This window comes from Lipophrys pholis, assembly GCF_963383615.2.
Source record: "Lipophrys pholis genome assembly, chromosome: 20".
NCBI lineage: Eukaryota > Metazoa > Chordata > Actinopteri > Blenniiformes > Blenniidae > Lipophrys > Lipophrys pholis.
The window spans coordinates 10178977-10196581 of NC_137648.1; the positions used below are offsets into that span (position 1 = coordinate 10178977).

At 44.0% G+C, this 17605-nt stretch overlaps 2 protein-coding genes across 11 annotated transcripts in view; both read left to right on the forward strand.

Annotated features, from left to right (window-relative positions):
- The first annotated feature begins 596 nt into the window (after positions 1 to 596).
- Positions 597 to 6822, forward strand: rnf6 (ring finger protein (C3H2C3 type) 6). The gene is made up of 4 exons (XM_080489055.1): positions 597 to 655; positions 2357 to 2512; positions 2634 to 2798; positions 3191 to 6822. Exons 2-4 carry the CDS (start codon positions 2371 to 2373, stop codon positions 5032 to 5034), a joined length of 2151 nt encoding a protein of 716 aa, XP_080345181.1. The 5' UTR covers positions 597 to 655; positions 2357 to 2370; the 3' UTR covers positions 5035 to 6822.
- Positions 6823 to 8214: 1392 nt separating this feature from the next.
- atp8a2 (ATPase phospholipid transporting 8A2) overlaps positions 8215 to 17605 on the forward strand; it is a 50408-nt gene continuing 41017 nt past the window's right edge. For 2 of the 10 annotated variants that reach the window (XR_013936378.1, XM_080489033.1), the window contains exons 1-2: positions 8215 to 8515; positions 16215 to 16359. Coding sequence is in view for 7 of the 10 variants with exons in the window: in XM_080489033.1 (XP_080345159.1) it covers positions 8473 to 8515; positions 16215 to 16359 (188 nt within the window). In the remaining 3 variants the exon portion in view is untranslated. Of the gene's footprint in view, positions 8516 to 10855; positions 10961 to 11666; positions 11829 to 15045; positions 15508 to 16181; positions 16360 to 17605 lie in introns of those variants that run through there. The other 8 variants (XR_013936379.1, XM_080489032.1, XR_013936380.1 and 5 more) reach the window with 6 other exon arrangements.

Genomic DNA, 17605 nt, shown 5'->3' on the forward strand with positions numbered 1-17605 from the left:
CACTATATTTCAGAATAGATTAAAGAAATTCCTCTGGGATTAATAAAGTAATTCTATTCTATTCCATTTTATTTTATTAGAAAATGTGCTGAAAGGTGCTGGTAGTAGTGACAGGTGTGGATGAAATGTACGGAAGACATGAAATGAAAATAAATGAAATGAATGGAAGACTAAGGCCACCAAAAAAAGGGTATTAAAATCTTGTTTGATTCTGACATTAAAGTCAGAATTCTGACTCTGCAGTCAGAATAATACACTGTTCAGGTGACCCCAATCCTCTCCTGTAAATATGATACAGACATTATTCATTTAATTGTATATATCTTTACATTTCTAGCATAGCAAAGTAGAAACTGGTTGGTTTCTCTGCTTCACGCAAAAAAAGGGTAAAATAATATGTTGATTGCATAATTGCACCTGTACATCATATTAAAAACTGACGGGTCTCCCAGTTTCGGGACGTTTAATTTGAATGACATCAGAGGGTTTTTTCTACTCTGCGAGCGCGTTTTGTCCGAGTTGCGTCCACTCGGAACTAACACGCCCTGTAACGTGGTTTCATCCGGACGGTATATTGGCGCACCAGTGGTCCCATCTTGGTTGGAGAGAGAAGGTAGAGCAGAACGGACCGTCCATATTACAGCTGCTTTGTCAGGTACCGAGCTTCTTTAAATCGCACTGTCATCTCATAGAAAAGCCAACCGGGGTTACGTGTTGTGTTCCGTGTACACGGACCGCGGGATAAGACGGTTTGTCATGTTGAAATGCGTTGAAATTAGTTATTCAGCCTCACAGCGGCTGCTCACACTGCTGTCGTTCGCTAACGTTGACTGTGCTAACCTGCTAGCGCCCCGTTAGCAGTGGAGCGTTGCGCATTCAAAATTACACTTTGTCCTGTTGGAATCCTCAGAAATATGACTATTGTGTTTTGGCTCCATCACTTTGTAGCATTACCAAGTATCACCAATTCGATTATCAGATTATTGAATGCTGCTAAGAGCATTCTTTGTCTTTCCTTCTTTGCCCTGCGTTTACATGGAGGAAACCTCCGTTTAGTTCACCGTGTCCCGCCTCCCGAGCGCTGCGATTGGACGACCGGTGTGTCCGTCAGATAAATGGAGGCTTTGATTGGTGACCTGTCAGGACGACAACGCCAGTTTTGTTGCTTTATTCCCCGGTCTCCAATATGGCCCTCCACGAATACTGTTGTCACTTGGTTAATATTGGCTAACAGTCATACTCGGTTGTTCCTACCATGACAGTCGACTGTTCCTTTACGGGGACTGAACTGAGCAGGTGTCTGTTGGATTAAAGGCGTTTTGGCTAAACGTTAGCCGGATTAGCGTAGCATTTCACTGCCTCTCTGATGGAGTCTTTGGAGAGAAAATGGATGGCGTGGATTTCACTGTGGCCCCTGAAAAGCAACGTCTCATTTGTATTGCCTTATGTCCAAATATGCATTACAAATGGATTATTTATATCTGCAGTTCAACAAAACATTTAATCTTTTGCTTTACAGAGTAGCATTAAATCTTCAGTAGCTCCTGCTAGTTTTTTTTTTTTTTTCAGGGTGAGAATCATTTGATACTTTAATGATACACCTTAGTGTCCAATAATCCAGCGTTGGTATAAAGACAGACACTGGAAATTACTTACTAGACCCAAAAATTTGGTAAAACCAAAATAATTATAAATCACAAGTCTCTGCTGCAGCCACTTGCACAGTGAGACAAACTATTGAAGCACATTATATACAAATATCTTTCTGCTTTGCCACATGATGAGGAGTACGTATCCCAGGGGACTTCAGCAGTTTCTTTTCAGGGCAGGAGTCTGCAGCAGGAGCCCCCCCACACACACACAACAGACCCCAATGACACAGTGAGAGCTGTTCTCTATTGTCCCAAATTATCCAGTCGGTTGTCCTGTGGTCATACAGTACATCTGCCACTTGGTTGGATGGTGCAGCCAAACATAAATGACTGACTTTGAGTGGAGTATTGATCATTTTGTGTTTTGTATTTCTCAAGCTAATTTGACACACTTAATGGTGTTTCCTAATCCTAACTGGTCTCCGATGGAGTCCCAGTCATTATAACATCTGCTGGTGCATACATGTCAGTGGATTGTTGATCCGTTCATGTACATTTAAACACATTGTACGACCTCACACATATCCACCCACCTGATATAGTGAACACATTTAACTGACTGAAGGCTCAAACCTTTACCGGAATGGACTGGTGCAACTGCTTGTGCCACTGTTTTATGCTTGTAAGATATATTGTAATAATTCTAATTTGCATTTACAACTATATTGACGGATTTTGGATATCACACTCACTCATTGTTCTAGCACTTTGCACGGTGATGGACCCTCCTGGTGGAGGAGACGAACGCCGGAGGCAGGCAGAGCGTCTCCGACGGGAGGAAGCATACTATCACTTCATTAATGAATTAAGTGAAGACGAGTACCGACTAATGAGGGACAGCAACTTGCTGGGGACCCCTGGTGAGGATATCGCACAGTATTTAAGATGTTATTTATTTTTAAGGTCTCATTTTGTGCCACATTATAGGAATGTTCACGCTTCCACACCACATAAGAGCTTGCATGTCCATATGGTTTCCAGGGGAAGTGACTGCTGAGGAGCTCCGCCAGCGTCTGGATGGAGCAAAAGAGCGAGTGTCCTCCCAACCCCACAACGAGCAGCGCTTGCAAACAGCTGAATCTGGAGAGCAGCAAAGTAGTAATGTGGAGGGAGAGGAGAGAGGGCCTGGGGGGAGGCGAGGAGCAGGTAGGCCTTTTGGAGAGGAGAATCTTTCTCTCACTCTTTTTTTTGTTCTTCTTCTTCTTCTTGAAGTTTTGTTTTCTTTCATAGCATTCGTTTCTTATGTCACGCAAACAAGCACGACAAAAATGTTGATGACTTAGAGTTTCCAAACTAATTTCTATTAGTTTTGAAACTAATGGGGCTTAATTGTCATGAAATTAAAACACAACTAAAACACTTATTGGTATTTCACTATATTCAAATAATTTTGCATATGGATTTTTGTTTATTACTTCCCGCACCACATTGTTGTAAATTGCTCTGAGGATTTATGTTTTTGTGATGTACAGGAGAAACAAAGAAATGTGCTGGATACATCATAGCGTACTCAGCCTTACCCATATTTATTTTAACAGGAGGTGCAGAGCCTGGAGCAGAGAGTTCAAACGGTGACTCATTACTGGAGTGGCTGAACACTTTCAGGCGTACTGGTAATGCAACTCGCAGCGGGCAGAGTGGCAACCAGACGTGGCGTGCTGTCAGCCGGACCAACCCTAATAGTGGAGAATTCCGTTTCAGCCTGGAGATTAACATCAACCACGATCAGCCAGAGCCTGGGGAGCATAATGACACTGTGGACACTGCAGAGCTGCCTGCCACTGCTCCGGCCACGGCCTCACCCATGATACGCACTTCTTCCTCCTTCTCCAGCTCTCGGCCTTCGGCAATAAGGCCAGCCCCATATCCTTCCCCTCGCCCAGCCATCGGTAGGAGGATGCAGACACGGCGCACACGCAGCAGCACTGCCACATTTTCTATGAGCCCCCCCGTACTCCCTCCGACAGTGGTTATCCCAGCTGCTACTCAAAGGAGGAGTGCCAATTTGCACAGTTTTGCGGCAGCTCCTGCTGTCCACAACTCTTCTGTTGATCAAACTGCGCTTTCACAACAGCAAGCTCTGAATGTAGATGGGGATCAAGGGCGGGAGGAAACTGCTGCAGCCACAGACTGTCCGGTGGTGTCCCCCAATCCTGGTTCCTCAGCAGTAGGACAGGAATCGCGTGTCAATAGGACTCGATCACGTGGTCGCGCGCGCAGGGCTGCAGCAAGTAGTGGGGCTTCGTCCCGCAGTTCAAGGCGAAGTCGTTCACCTTTGCACAGAATACCTCTTGTCACTAACACATCACCATCTAATACTGGTGTGAGTGTCGCCGCTATCGACACAGTTGAGCCAGGTAATGGAACAGCCTCTGGAGTGTCGGTTGAGGCCGGGGAGGCTGTGTCAGAAGAACCTGTTGTACCAACAGAGCCAAATGTGGAAACAGGAGAACGTGAGGGTGAATCGCATGCGATAGGAACAGGAAGTTCAGCAGTGCGACGACACCCCACCATCATGTTAGACCTGCAGGTGAGAAGGATCCGGCCGGGGGAAAATCGTGATCGAGACAGCATTGCAAGCAGAACACGCTCTCGTGCCCGCGTGGCAGAGAATACCGTCACATTTGAAAGTGACAGCGGCGGATTTAGACGTACCATCTCCCGCTCTGAGAGGGCTGGTATTCGCACCTATGTGAGTACTATTCGGATTCCCTTGAGGCGCATCAGTGAGACCGGCCTTGGGGAACCGAACTCCACTGCCTTACGGTCCATATTGCGCCAAATCATGACTGGATTTGGGGAGCTTAGCTCTTTAATGGAAACTGAGGCTGATTCTGAGACTGTTGCACCTAGTCCCACAGATACTGCAAATGGTAACGCCAGCCCAACCAGTCATCCACATACAAATGAGAGTGCACCTCGTCAGGTAGGCACAGGGGGTGCAGTTCAGGAGAGGGTGGGGCTCGTGAGAATTGAGGAGGCCCACAGTGGACAGGCCAGACTTGGTGGCGGAGTTATGAGCGCCACAGACGGACGAGCCACCAGCAGAGATACCAACAACCTGGTAGAAAACGGCACTCTACCCATCTTACGCTTGGCACATTTCTTTCTGCTCAACGACGAGGAAGACGACGAACACCCTCGAGGCCTGACCAAGGAGCAGATTGACAATCTATCTACGCGTACGTATGGTCAGGCCAATCTGGAGGGGGAGATGGGTCGTGCGTGCAGCGTCTGCATTAATGAATACGCTCAAGGCAACAAGCTACGAAGGCTGCCCTGCTCCCACGAATTCCACATCCACTGCATCGACCGCTGGCTGTCTGAAAACAACACCTGTCCTATCTGCAGGCAGCCTATACTTGCAGTGCATCATGACTGACCTATTTACACACAAACACAATTATTTTGCTCCTGGCTGGCTGAACTGAGCAGACCCAAGTGGGCTTTGCATGTATATACTGCTTTCATGGTTTAAGTTCTTTGAAAATATCAATTGTGTTGAAGGTTGAACCAAAAGTGTGGTTATCAAGAAAAAAAACAACAACCTATAAATGCAGAGAATTAACAAAACTTTATTTTTTTAGACTTTTTTTTTTTTTTTTTGCAATTCATTATTTTATGTTCTTCCTGCGACCTGGTTCTCTGGTTTGTATCTTAAAGCTTCAGAGCTCCATGTCAATAGATGGCATCAATGCTTAAGGAGCTCTTGTAGCCGCTGCTGGATAGTCTCACTTTAACTCTTCGGTGTCTGATATATGTAAAGTCCCTTTGTCACAACTGGACTATACACAACATTTCTGGACTTTATTCAATCAATATACGCTGTAAATAACTTACCACTGCTTGCATCTGAAGGTTTCAGTAGGTTGCTCACAAGCAATCTATGCAGTATGGAAGCAGGAAGCATTCAGTTTTGTTTTTTTGTTTGGATTTACCAACTGCAACATGTCTAAAGTGTCCCTTCACGGTTGGTTAAGAGATGTATGATTTATTAGGTTGTGTACGTGTATTTAATTTTGAAAACAAACAAAAAAAAAGCTTTACTCTGTACATCTCGTAGTAAATTTGAGTTCCAGATATTTTCAACGCAGAACTCTCATTCATGAACATTAGCCATATTGAGCAGCACCATGAAAATGAAATGCAGAAGGCATGTGATAATCAGGAATTCAAACTTGTATGAGTAGTGCAATACAGAGAGTGAATGACAGTATTTCTTTTCTCTTTTTTTTTTGCTGTTCATTGTTGTTTACATTGTAATGCCTGATTATCATCTCCACTCAAAAACAAAGTCTAACTCTGAAATCCATCTTCCACGTTGATTTCTGTTCTGTTTCGGATCCACGCCGGACAGGAGTTGTCATGAAGTTGCACTTGCCTGATGCTTTTCTGCGCAAAAACTTGGAACGTAGAATTAAAAGAAAAGAAAAAAAAACATGATATATTTATAGTTTTCAGTTTTTCCAGATAGCTCAGAAACCCTCATACACTTGTTGCTGTTAAAGGTCTATACTTTGGTTCTGAGCCCAAGAGTTTTCTGCTTTTGCGCTAACACATTATACCCCATTGCGTTCGCGCCTCTGGAGCTGGAGTGTTCAGACCCAGCGCAGCACGTGAACAGAGCAGTGTGGGTAAAACCTCTTGGCTCGTTATGGTTTGTTCTTTCATTACATGCACAGATTTCTAGTGTAGAGCAGGTGGATTATTAGTGTGTTGCCACCACAGTCACTTTGTACATCACTTACAGTACACAGGAGCTCCACATATGGAGTGACCATTGTCATTAACAAAAACTGCAGGGTTGATGCAGTGTATTATGTAGGAATGACTACCAGTGTGATTAAGTGTGTTTGGTTTAATTGTGTGTGTGCCTGTGAAAGAAAGGTCCAGTTTTCACAATAAAACTGGTTCTCAGAAAGTTTCCGTTGAGAGATTGTTCACCTTTGGGGAGAGTCGTGCGCAAATGGTCCAGAGGTGAATATTTATTCTGTTCCTATTTAATAAGATAGAAGTCGACCTTTTGAAAAATGAAACCTGATATGTTGCAATGTGATGAGAGTAAATAAAACCGCTATGAAGAATATGTTACTATGTAATAAAATGAAGAGTTGGATTTTCTTCTCTGCTCCTTAAGAATGGAATAAAATGCCTCTTTATTATGCCTGAAGGTTTGATGAATACAGTGTAAATTTGTGTGCTAGATGTGGACGTTATTTGTAAGGTGACCACAGATGACTTCACAAGCTTTTTAATAATTTTCAGGAAACTGCCAACTGGGCTCCTTTGGTGTTAATAGTTTTGGTTTCCATAGCAACCAAGAAAATATATTAACAAATTGAACTGACAAATTTTTAAGAGGTTTTTTTTTTTTTTTTTTTTTTGGCTTCATAGCCAACGTTAAAGGATTTTTTCTATGGACCAGTGCACGCATCTCAACATCATCCGATGCGCGTGCCCGTGGATGTATGACCTGAGCGGAAATTAGTAGATTTCCCTTCAAAATCAAAGCTTATAGTTCAGTACTTTTAATCAGTTTAAATTTTGAAATTAAGCAACTCAACAGGTCTTAGTTTTGTTCTTATTTTATTTATCTGTTAATTGAACATTAACGTGGGCGTATCACAGATGTATCTTAATGTAGTTTATAATCATGCAACGCTATGTATGCATTATGTCTGTTTTTAAACACTAAGAAATAAAACCAAGCTGTTTAAAAAAAAATCTAAATAACTATCCCTTCTAGTTTCAGATGAGTAAGTAAAAAATAAATAATTGAGATAATTTTAGGACTTTTTTTTCATCTTGCGTGTAATATTGTTTAACTTCACGAAATGCATGCACACAGATGTATGGCTTTTTAATACCTCAATGAATGCATAGCTATCATGTAAAGCTTCAGAATTGGGTCAGTAATAGTGATAGAAGCTATCAGATAGTTGTATGTGTCACTAGAGACACTTACAATGAAACCAATGCCGTAAAATGTGTTTGAAGGTAGTTATTCACCATCACCAAGTCTTTTGAATAAATTTCACTAAGAGACAGTTTTCACTCATTTGAGATTTCGGGATGATTTTGGTCGAGGGAAATTAGCAATGAATCTCAAAACTATTAAATTGAAAATAAGAATTTCTGATATTGAAAATTTTGTTAAATGAATATAACAACAATTGGACATTTAGCATGACTGATAAGCTTTAAATCATTCATTTTTTTAAAAAAGGGAAACACTAGTGTTGTCTGTATAATTTTTGTTAATTGCAGTTTGTTTAAATGTCCCAGAATTGTCACATGTAGCTTCTCAGAAGTTTATTTCAGAACTAGGATTACTATGAATAAAATATGTAGGTAAATAAAACTTATATTTATGTATGATACACATTTTCTCTGATGAGTATATACAAGAATAGGGCATTTTATGAATATTCTTTTCCAAAAAATATCCCACATCAAACCAAAGTAAAATATATTACAATAAACACATGCATCATGACGACTTTCCACCCCAAAAAAGCCTTCCAATGCAACCGAGTTGCGTACTAAACGTATCTTTTATTGTGAAGTGGGTGGGCGGAAGTTGCTCGCGCTTCGCTCGGGCTGATGCGACGCTGACAGCAGCTGCACTTGACAACATCACCTCCGTGGTCGGACTGAGAAACGATGTTCTCCGAGCTGAAACAGGAGCAGCAGCAGCGGCGGCGGCCCCCGCAGCCCGGGCCCCGGGCAGCCTCCCCCCGCTCCGCCGGGCAGCCATGAGCATGCCGCCGCTCCGGCCTCCTCGTCGCAGCCTCACCGACACCCGATCACCGCCAGCAAGATGTATTTCAACCGGAGAGCCAAGAAGATACACAGCGAGGGAGGTGAGCTCGGAAAACCACCAAATTACATGTTTTATTTTTCTCGCTCTTGCGGGTCCTCAGATGCCCTAGAAACCGTGAAGTGTCGGTATAACGGGCTGATTCCGCTGCCAGGCCCGTGATCACTGGAAGTAACGCGGCCTGGACGGAACGTGTGTGTGAGACGTTCGATGTGCCTGGCATAATAACGGGGGGCTGTGGTGTCGGACTGCGGCATGCATATGGGGTGACTTGCTGTGGCGGTATTTATCCTCCAGCCTCACTCATCTCTGGCCCCTAATGCAAGGACAAGCAGCCTGCAGGTGTCTCGGTGTTATTTTACCGGAGGGACGATGAGTGATTAGAATCGCACAATATGTCTTTCCTTGGTGGGAGCCATTCGTCTTATGTTTGACCTCTTCTCCAGTTTCGGGATGTATTGTGCGTCCTATGGCATCATTAATGGGATTATATAATTTTTGTTGCAGTCATGTATTGCATCTTGACCCCCCCCCCCCCCCCCCACCCCGCCCCCCCAACGTAGTTCACATCACATTTATCCTCTTCAGCATGAAAATGACATGCTTGAAGGAGATTTCAAAACACAGGACTATGTAAACTATTCCGCCCAGCGGGTGCAAGAACAGCCTATTACCTGGCCGACTTTAACAACCCACGTGATCGTCTTATCCTCAGACATGATTCACCTTCCACATAGTACACTCATCATATTCTACACTATTAAATGAAAAGGTGTTACACAGAGCGCCTGGCACCTGCTGGATGTACACATGCACATTCCAATACAGGTTATACATAGTTGTGTGGAAATATATATATATATATATATATATATATTTAACAACACAATCAAATCCTGTAACACAGCACTGTCTCAATTTCTTAAGCAGAAACTCTCCTCAGATTATAAGCTGGAGATGATGCTGGAGCATTTTACACAAAGACTAGCCTGGATTGGCCTGGAAGAGAGGAACATGTGTTTGTCCCATCCAGTGGCTTTTAATAGCGACTGCAGGCTGTGTGTGTGTGTGTGTGTGTGTGTGTGTGTGTGTGTGTGTGTGTGTGTGTGTGTGTGTGTGTGTGTGTGTGTGTGTGTGTGTGTGTGTGTGTGTGTGTGTGTGTGTGTGTGTGTGTGTGTGTGTGTGTGTGTGTGTGTGTGTGTGTGTGTGTGTGTGTGTGTGTGTGTGTGTGTGTGTGTGTGTGTGTGTGTGTGTGTGTGTTATGATTGCGGCTCAATGCCTCTTGCAGCTTCCAGAAATAGAAAGCAGGGCAAACTGTGAGTGCCAACTGGGCCATGTTGTCTTCAAGATAGAGGGTCCCACATATTTATTTACAAAAAACATTGGGAAAATAATTTTGTCAGAACCTACCTTTTAACTTTTTGATAATTCAAATGGTACTCTTGATCCCAGTTAATCAATTTTAGTCTGTTTTCCTGTTTATCATGCCATCAGATGGCTTTATAAATCAAATCATATTGCTTAGCCCTTTATTTTATTTATTTATTTTACGTTATTGATGATTTTTTACATAAATGAGACTGTTTTAGTAGTATGTGATCTATCATTTTCACATCGTTTGCATTTAAAGCCTTGAAACAGAAATAGGAACTTACTCCCGGGCGCAGAATGTACATGTGTTCCTCTTGCTGCCTTTACTGTAATCTCTTGGAGCCTGACCTCTTGATTCTTTGCTCCAATTAGCGAGCTGCCACATCCGTGGCCATGACGTCTGCGACTACCAATCTGTCAGATTCACTCACAAACATGGTTATAATCTGTTATTAATAACCTCCTAACGCAGAATGGAAAGTTTTAGCAGCATATTTCACATTTTATTACTCACAAACACATTGAAACTCACAATTGAAAGTAAAATAAACCATGTGTTAATCCAGTGTGATCCATCCTACTGATCTGTATTTACATATAAGGCTGCATTTTGTAGCAATGTTGGCTTGCCTAGTTTATGTGACTCATGCAGCTCAGCCAACTGTCAACAATGCATCTGTTTTGGGAAGATAATGACTGGTCGCCATGGCTGCTAAGCTACTGAAGATGCCATTTGGGAGATAAAGAGAGGCCTAATAAATTGCGGATACAGGTTATTACCACGAGGAGTCCACAAGGGGGCACTCTTGGGCAAGCTACTTGGTTATATCAGTGTGGTGCTCTTCGGGCCTACTTCTTTCCTCTCAGTGCCTCCATTGACAGTTACTCACTCATGGACGTGTTGACAGCAGTGCAGTATGTGTATAATCATTTGCTGTCTTGTGTGTGTGTGTGTGTGTGTGTGTGTGTGTTGTTTTTTTTTTCCTGCGGCGGCCTCGTTTGGCACCCACAGAGCAGTTAGTGTTGACCACCATTAGGCAGGAGTCTTCTGAGCAGCAGGACCCAGACCAGGGTCACGCCACCATGCGTGCCCGCCTCACAGACAGGTTTGACAAAAGTGAGTTTGCTCAAATTGGACTGAATGATGCCCCCCCCCTATTTGTGTACGGAGTCCCTAAGGTGCATGTGTCATGCGCAGCAGCCAGGAGCAGGTGTCTCCCTGCCAACCCCCGGCCCTCATGAGCTACAATCCTGACTTACTTACACGAGTGTCTCCAGTTGTTGGCTTGAAAAGTTATTACTGTATCACTGCTGTGGTTGTGGAATAACCTGTAGCTCCTCGGGGCCTGGAGTGATGGATGCTGAAGAAGACTTGACCCTCTCACTGCATGTGCTTGGTAGATAGTGGTGACCACCTAAACCGGACAGAGCAACATCTACAGGCGTCTTTCAAAAACAAAAATCTGCTATTGTAAATACACTTGCATGCTGTAGAACACAATACATGCATGCATGTAAGCAACATAGCATGCCTGAATGGAGCATGCACACGAGCACTGCTGTGTTTAGCGCGGGGAAGAGCTGCATGATGGGATCTTTCATGTTCTCTGGGGTTAAAAGATGCTCACCTGTGTCTATGAGAGTGAGTGGGAGTGAGTGGCCATAGCAGTGTCGGTGCGTGCGTCCATGTGCATATGCATACATTTGTGCAGTGTGTGTTTGCGTGCGTGCTGCCGTCACACCTGTAGGATTACCAGGTTATGGATTAGCAGCAGGTGAAGTTGCAGAGCAGACACAGAGGGGATTATCGTGCGCGCTCACTTGGCCTGTAAGAGGCTTTCTTGCTTTACTTCCTATGCCGTTACTGTGGCAAATGGACCTGCTGGGAATGACGGCGACCAGGACCGGCAAATAGGACCTGTCGGGTCAAGAGACCTGGACAGCCATGGGGCGAAGGGGTCGTGGAGGCAGAAGACATTCTGTTGGTAATGCTTTTCCTGACCACATGGTGTTGGGCGTGGGCTGGACACAGGCATGTGGCTGGAGACGTTTGATATCTATTTTCTGATTTGATATAATTGACAGGATGACCATGGTGTTGTGTTTGGATTGAAAATACCACGCGAGATATGTAGATAACAGAGGATTAAAACCTGTCCCGTTGGACAACTGGACAACCGTTTTGAAAACTTCTGAAAAGACAGGAGACTCAGAACATGTTTGGATTTAAAAAAAAATAAAATAAAATTACTGTGGTTGGCCGTAAACATCCATCTTATCTTGTGATATAGCATCTCAGTCATTTTATGTCTGGGCTATTCTTTGCATGTGTAGCTTGTGGGGGCGGTAGTACTTCAGCAGCTGTGGATAATTGTAGCTGTTGTACTATCACTGTTATGATTATCATCTCAATGCATCATTTCTTGTCTGGGCTGCCTATTTGGGAGACGGTCCATCTGTGTTAGATGACTGGATTAAACGTGTAATCATTTCAAAGACGACATTTGCGCCTTTTGAAATGCATTTCAGGCGGTTGCCGATGCAGCTGTTGAGGGAGACCTCATGGTGGCAGCTGACATGTGACTTTGTCTCCAGAGCAGAGGCTTGGGGCGCAGCACCGAGGCAGAGTGTCTGGTGAAATATGCTCTGCCATACTGCCTGGATGAATTATGCAGTCCGTCTCCTTGCATTATTCAGCAGCCATGCTCTTGCTTTTTAACAGTGAAAGTTTGGCACCTTTCCAGGTAAGCTTGGGTTGAGACCAAAAGCTGATACTGCAGATTAAGATCTCATGAAAGCAGTGACAAGTGACATCTTTTCCACAGAGCACACGTGTTGCATTTAAGTGTCAACATGTATTCAGTGCAATGCTCTCGTTTACTGGAAGCGATGGTTCTATCTGACAGCTGTGTTAAAAAGTGCGGGTTTTAATAAGCTCCTACTGACGGACTCATGGTAGAGGAGTCGTAAAAAAAGCCATTAAGCAACTCTACATAAAAGATGGACGTTTGACTATGCATATATTTGCTTTTAAGAGGGGCCCGTGTTTGTTTAAGACTCACCAACAAAATGGGTATTTGGCAGTTTCTTGCAAGCGGGGTATGAGATCAGAGTGTTGGGTGAGTTTCAGTCAGTCTAGTGTTACCTCTGTTGGTCGCAGGCTGACCTGTGTTACCTGTCTGCCTCTCCTGGGTGTTTCACGTGTAATTGATCGGGGTCTGCTGGGGTTTAGCTGCTGAGTCATCGCGGTGCATCGGTAATGAGGTAAGGGGGTGACTGCGCTTCTACTCCATCAAAGATGAGTAACTGAGGCATTGATCTCCTCAGAAATGTATTAGAGCCGAAGTGGGCTGCTGAGAAAGCCGTTATTGATCTTCATGGGAAGGTGGAGCCGACGGGGGTTAAAAAAAGATGGGTAAGACAAGAGGAGAGTTTTGGTAGATATTTCTGCCTCCGGGGAAATAAAACAAGGTAAAGATGAAAGTGTCCATTTCTGCATTAGATGTTTATGAATTTAGTTATGGCGCAAATTAGCATTGTTACACTGTTAAATAGCAGCAAAATGCATTCAATTCAAACCATGTGTGTAAAATATACATCACCCAGCATTTGTTCAATACGTTCACCACCTTGGCTGAGGCCACTTGAGGCAAATGCTTGTAAAAAGTTGTTAAACAGAAACCCTGAAATTAATGCACAATGGTTTTAGTACCTTTGGCCTTGCCCCTAATCATTTCCTCGCAACCCTTGACTATCTTGATTGACCCCCGTGCCATTTGTGATGAGGAGCGCTGGACTGTGATTGTGATATCGTCAAGGAGGTCAGTGATATAGAGATGGGAGATATGCTCTTTGTTATCTTCTAGCTCTCATAGACTTTGACCCTTCTCTTGTACCTTGTGCACACACTTTAAGATTCCTGTTGCAGACCGAGTAAGTGTAGAACACATATACAGTGTCTGCTTTAGAAATATAACTCTCGACTCGTTGCTATTTGCAAAGCTTCAGCTGCTTCCTGTAAAGAGACACAAGTGATTGTTTCTTCAAGTGGGAAAATGGAAGTCTGGTGGACAAATAGTGATGATCACGTTTCCAGTTGATAAGCCCGAGTTGCTTACTTTTTGACTCATTTCCTTTAGAAGAAAGAGCTTGAGTGGAATGTAATGTTTTTAACCTAATTTTCTTTATTGATAAGTGGAGCGAATGAGTCGTCTGCTGCAGGATTGTAGCGCTGCAGAAATAGTTTCAGGACTGTGGAAATTCAATCCGTGGAGCCCTGCCAGTACTTATTCTATTTTTTAATTATTCATGCAATTAGGCTGTTGTTGTTTTCACTTACAGACTCCCCCACAGGCAGAGACACGATGCACTGAACACGGGAGAGCCATATGGTACCTCTCAAATACATTTCCTCCACACTCTAATCCCAAACGTTCTACTTTGTAAGGCGTTTTAATAGTTTAGAAAAATCCTCAATGTACAATTTTACTTCCTGTACTTATAAAACTGTAATAAGGCTACTTTAATGTAACTCTCCTGTGCGTTTTTGTTGTATCAACATAATAATGTATTTAATATACAGTAATATCTATTGTGAATGATGATCTGGCCACTTAAATACTTTCATATTCAAAAAGACTAATACAGTAATACATGTCAAAAATGTATTATTGTCTCAAATATCTGAATATTTTGAGATGCTGTGTTTTGTAAATTTTTAAGTGACTTATAAGCTGAATTTTGAAAACTATAAAGCGAAAAATGCTTGTCACACTTTAGTTTATTTGTAAAAAGTAAATGGATGGAAGTTTCACTGGATGAATTAGAACGGGCACTAATAATACATACATACTTCGTGCCTAACGTTCATTAGCGAAGGTAATTATAGGAAAATGTATATAATTTATATGTATTATATATCATGAGAAAACGTTTTCATTGTAAATCAGTGACATATGCTTGGAAAGTTAAAAAAAACAAACTCGGCAGAGATGGCTAACATGTTTTGTGTAAAGAAATATGCAGTTATGAAAACATAGGGGAGAAACTGAAGGCAGATCTCATTAGATGTTTACAGCGAAGTACTACCATAGCCCTTGTAGGGAATTCTGTTAGAGAAAAGTCATGACTTTGGAGGTGCCTACCCGTGGCTCACCAGATACCAACATTCAGTGCTGCAGATGCGCCATGACGCACGGGCTCAGTGTGTGTGTGTGTGTGTGCGGGTGTGTGAGCCGTGAGCGAGCAGAAGCGTGCAGGAGGTAAACGACGGTTCGCGGTGGAAGAGAAGCGATCTAAAAAGCCTCGACGCTGTCATTTGACACACCTGTGTCCGACCGCAGGGCCCCGAGGCGAGCTTGTGGCGCCTGGCCCTTTAAAAGCGGAGCCCCGGCTTTGCCCCTCCGCAGCAGTCAAGGAGCTCCATATGGCTTCCGCTTGTTGTCTGGGTGCTGCACACTGAGGCGGGTTTGCATCAGTGTGTGTGGAGGGAGGGAGACCAAAAGCCCGCGTCGGATACAGTCTTCCCCGGGCGGCTGGTGTCCAGATGACACGACGGCGGCGGAGCTTGACGAGCCAGTATCTTCCAGCGGGAGCTTCATCTTCTGCAGAGCCGAAGAAGGAGCGTGGAGGCTCGGGCGCGCTGCTGCAGCTGTCCTCGCCCAGGTTCGCAGTTTGTTGCACCAGCTGAGTTAAAAAAAACAAAACAAAAAAAAAAAACCTCTCCTGATCAGGGCAGTATCCCATCAGAACCTCACTTATTCCGCGTAGTAAAGGCGCACTTGGCGCAGCAAATCGCAGCACCTCATGCGGGGGTGACCGAGCGGAGATCACGACGCGTAAAAGATGGTTGGAGACGACAAAGCCAGGCGGGCGGGGAGGCAGGCGGTCTGCGCGAGAGCACGCGTGGTGCATCCTCTCCCTTCACTTTTCTCTGGACGATTGGCTCGTATCTTCCCGGCAGCACGCCGGCTCCTCTCTCCGCAAATTCGCATGTGAACAAGTTGACACTGATAAAACAGTGGGTGTGTTTGTTCGCCATTGTGCATCCCTCAGCATATCCATTATACGCGGGGGGTCCCGTGGGCGTCGCGAAACGCGCGTGTGTGTGAGTGTGTGTGTGGATTGACGGTACCTGAGAGACCGGAGGGTGGGTGTTTAGAACGGGAAACGTCATTGAATCGACCCCAGGCTTCAGCATACATCAGCATACAGTAGCCTCTAGTACTAATTGGTCGCCTTTTGAACTGTAAACCACGTCTCCCGTCCATGTCTGTCTCTCCCTCTCTCTACCTCCCTCTCTCTCTCTCTGCCTCTGTCTGTCGCTCGCACTCACCCAGCCTCGCCTCTCTCCCATCAATCCAACGGTGCAGGACCTGCTTGCTCGACCTCCGGTTACCGCAAGGCAGATGATGAGATGTCCGGGACCACGTCCCAGGCGGATCCGGGAGATGCCACAGCGCGGACGGTTCTCCTCAACCATTCCCAGAACACCAAGTTCTGCGACAACCATGTCAGGTCTGTTCACTTTTCTTTTTGCACTATTGCATTCATGACACTGAGTGACCAACATTTTATTTTAAGTACTCTTATTTGTCTTGATTGCTAATAAGAAGTGAATCAGAAGTGCATGCATGTTGCCAGATTTGATCATTTCCCCCCTTTTTGTTGTGACTGAGTTCACAACAAGGTATGAAAGTTGGTTAAGTCAGTAAAGGTCATATCTATTCAAAGTACAGGGACGCTTGTAGGCAGTTGGTGTTTTGCGAGAGGACAGAGTTGATATTTGCTCAAGGGGGCTTTACACTGTCATTTTAGAGTTGAAGGACAGCATTTAAGCCGTTTGCAGCCCGTTTGTGTGCTTTTCGATTCTGCAATCACCATGAACCATGTTCACTCTGAGCCACATATTTTACTTTCTTTGCTCAGAAGTTGTTTTTTTTTTTTTGTTTTTTTAAAGAACAATCATGCCCATCTAAAAGGAAACATTGTTGTGGTTTGAAAATGACAAAGGCACACTTGAAATCCACTGACAAGACAACTTAATAACTCACCTATTAAGAGATTATTTGTAGTGTGTTGCAAAGGGTGAGGCTAACCGGAGTCACTGCCCGACTGCCACTTGAGATTCTCAGTGGAAAAGTGCCTGGATTAACATGACAGTGTTGATTAATCAGCACCTCCTCATGAATATTTAAGCGCGCTAATAAAAGCTTAAGTAACCACTCTTACACGTGTTTAGGTGAATTACAGACAACCAGCCTTTTGTTGCGCCTGTTGGGTCCAAAGGTGGCTTTTGTGGAAATTGTCGGGAATAGTTGTGGCATGATTGTGGATTTCACCGAGGATAAAAGCTGTCTGGTCCGATTTCTGAGGACTCAGTCAGAGTCTGTCGGTGTGAGTCTCTGAGCTGTGACCTGCTGTGATCTGAACAGCTTAGGTAAGAAGTGGACAGCAAATCTTGGACTGAACTTAACTATTATATCTCTTGTGGTCGGTGGGTTATGGGTTCGGCTTCTGAGTGAATTTCACAAAAGTAATTATCTGATCACATGCAGACAGTAATCTCTTATCAAAAGTGTCCTATTATTGCCTTTTTTATTTGCTCAGCTGCTGTAATAAATGATGAGCCTGCCATCTGTCTGTCTCCACCACCATTACCTAGATAATTTCTCATTTTTACTTGTTCTATGGAGACCCTTGTGATCAATATGTGGGCTGAAGTCACTGTCATTAGTCAGATGACAGTCAGTGGTCCTGCAAT

What these genes read in the sequence shown, in the direction of transcription:
- rnf6 (XM_080489055.1), top strand. Translation starts at nt 2,371, where the DNA reads ATGGACCCTCCTGGTGGAGGAGACGAACGCCGGAGGCAGGCAGAGCGT. An exon ending in CAACTTGCTGGGGACCCCTG is followed by an intron (nt 2,513 to 2,633) that starts GTGAGGATATCG and finishes TATGGTTTCCAG; the next exon opens with GGGAAGTGACTGCTGAGGAG. An exon ending in TGGGGGGAGGCGAGGAGCAG is followed by an intron (nt 2,799 to 3,190) that starts GTAGGCCTTTTG and finishes TTATTTTAACAG; the next exon opens with GAGGTGCAGAGCCTGGAGCA.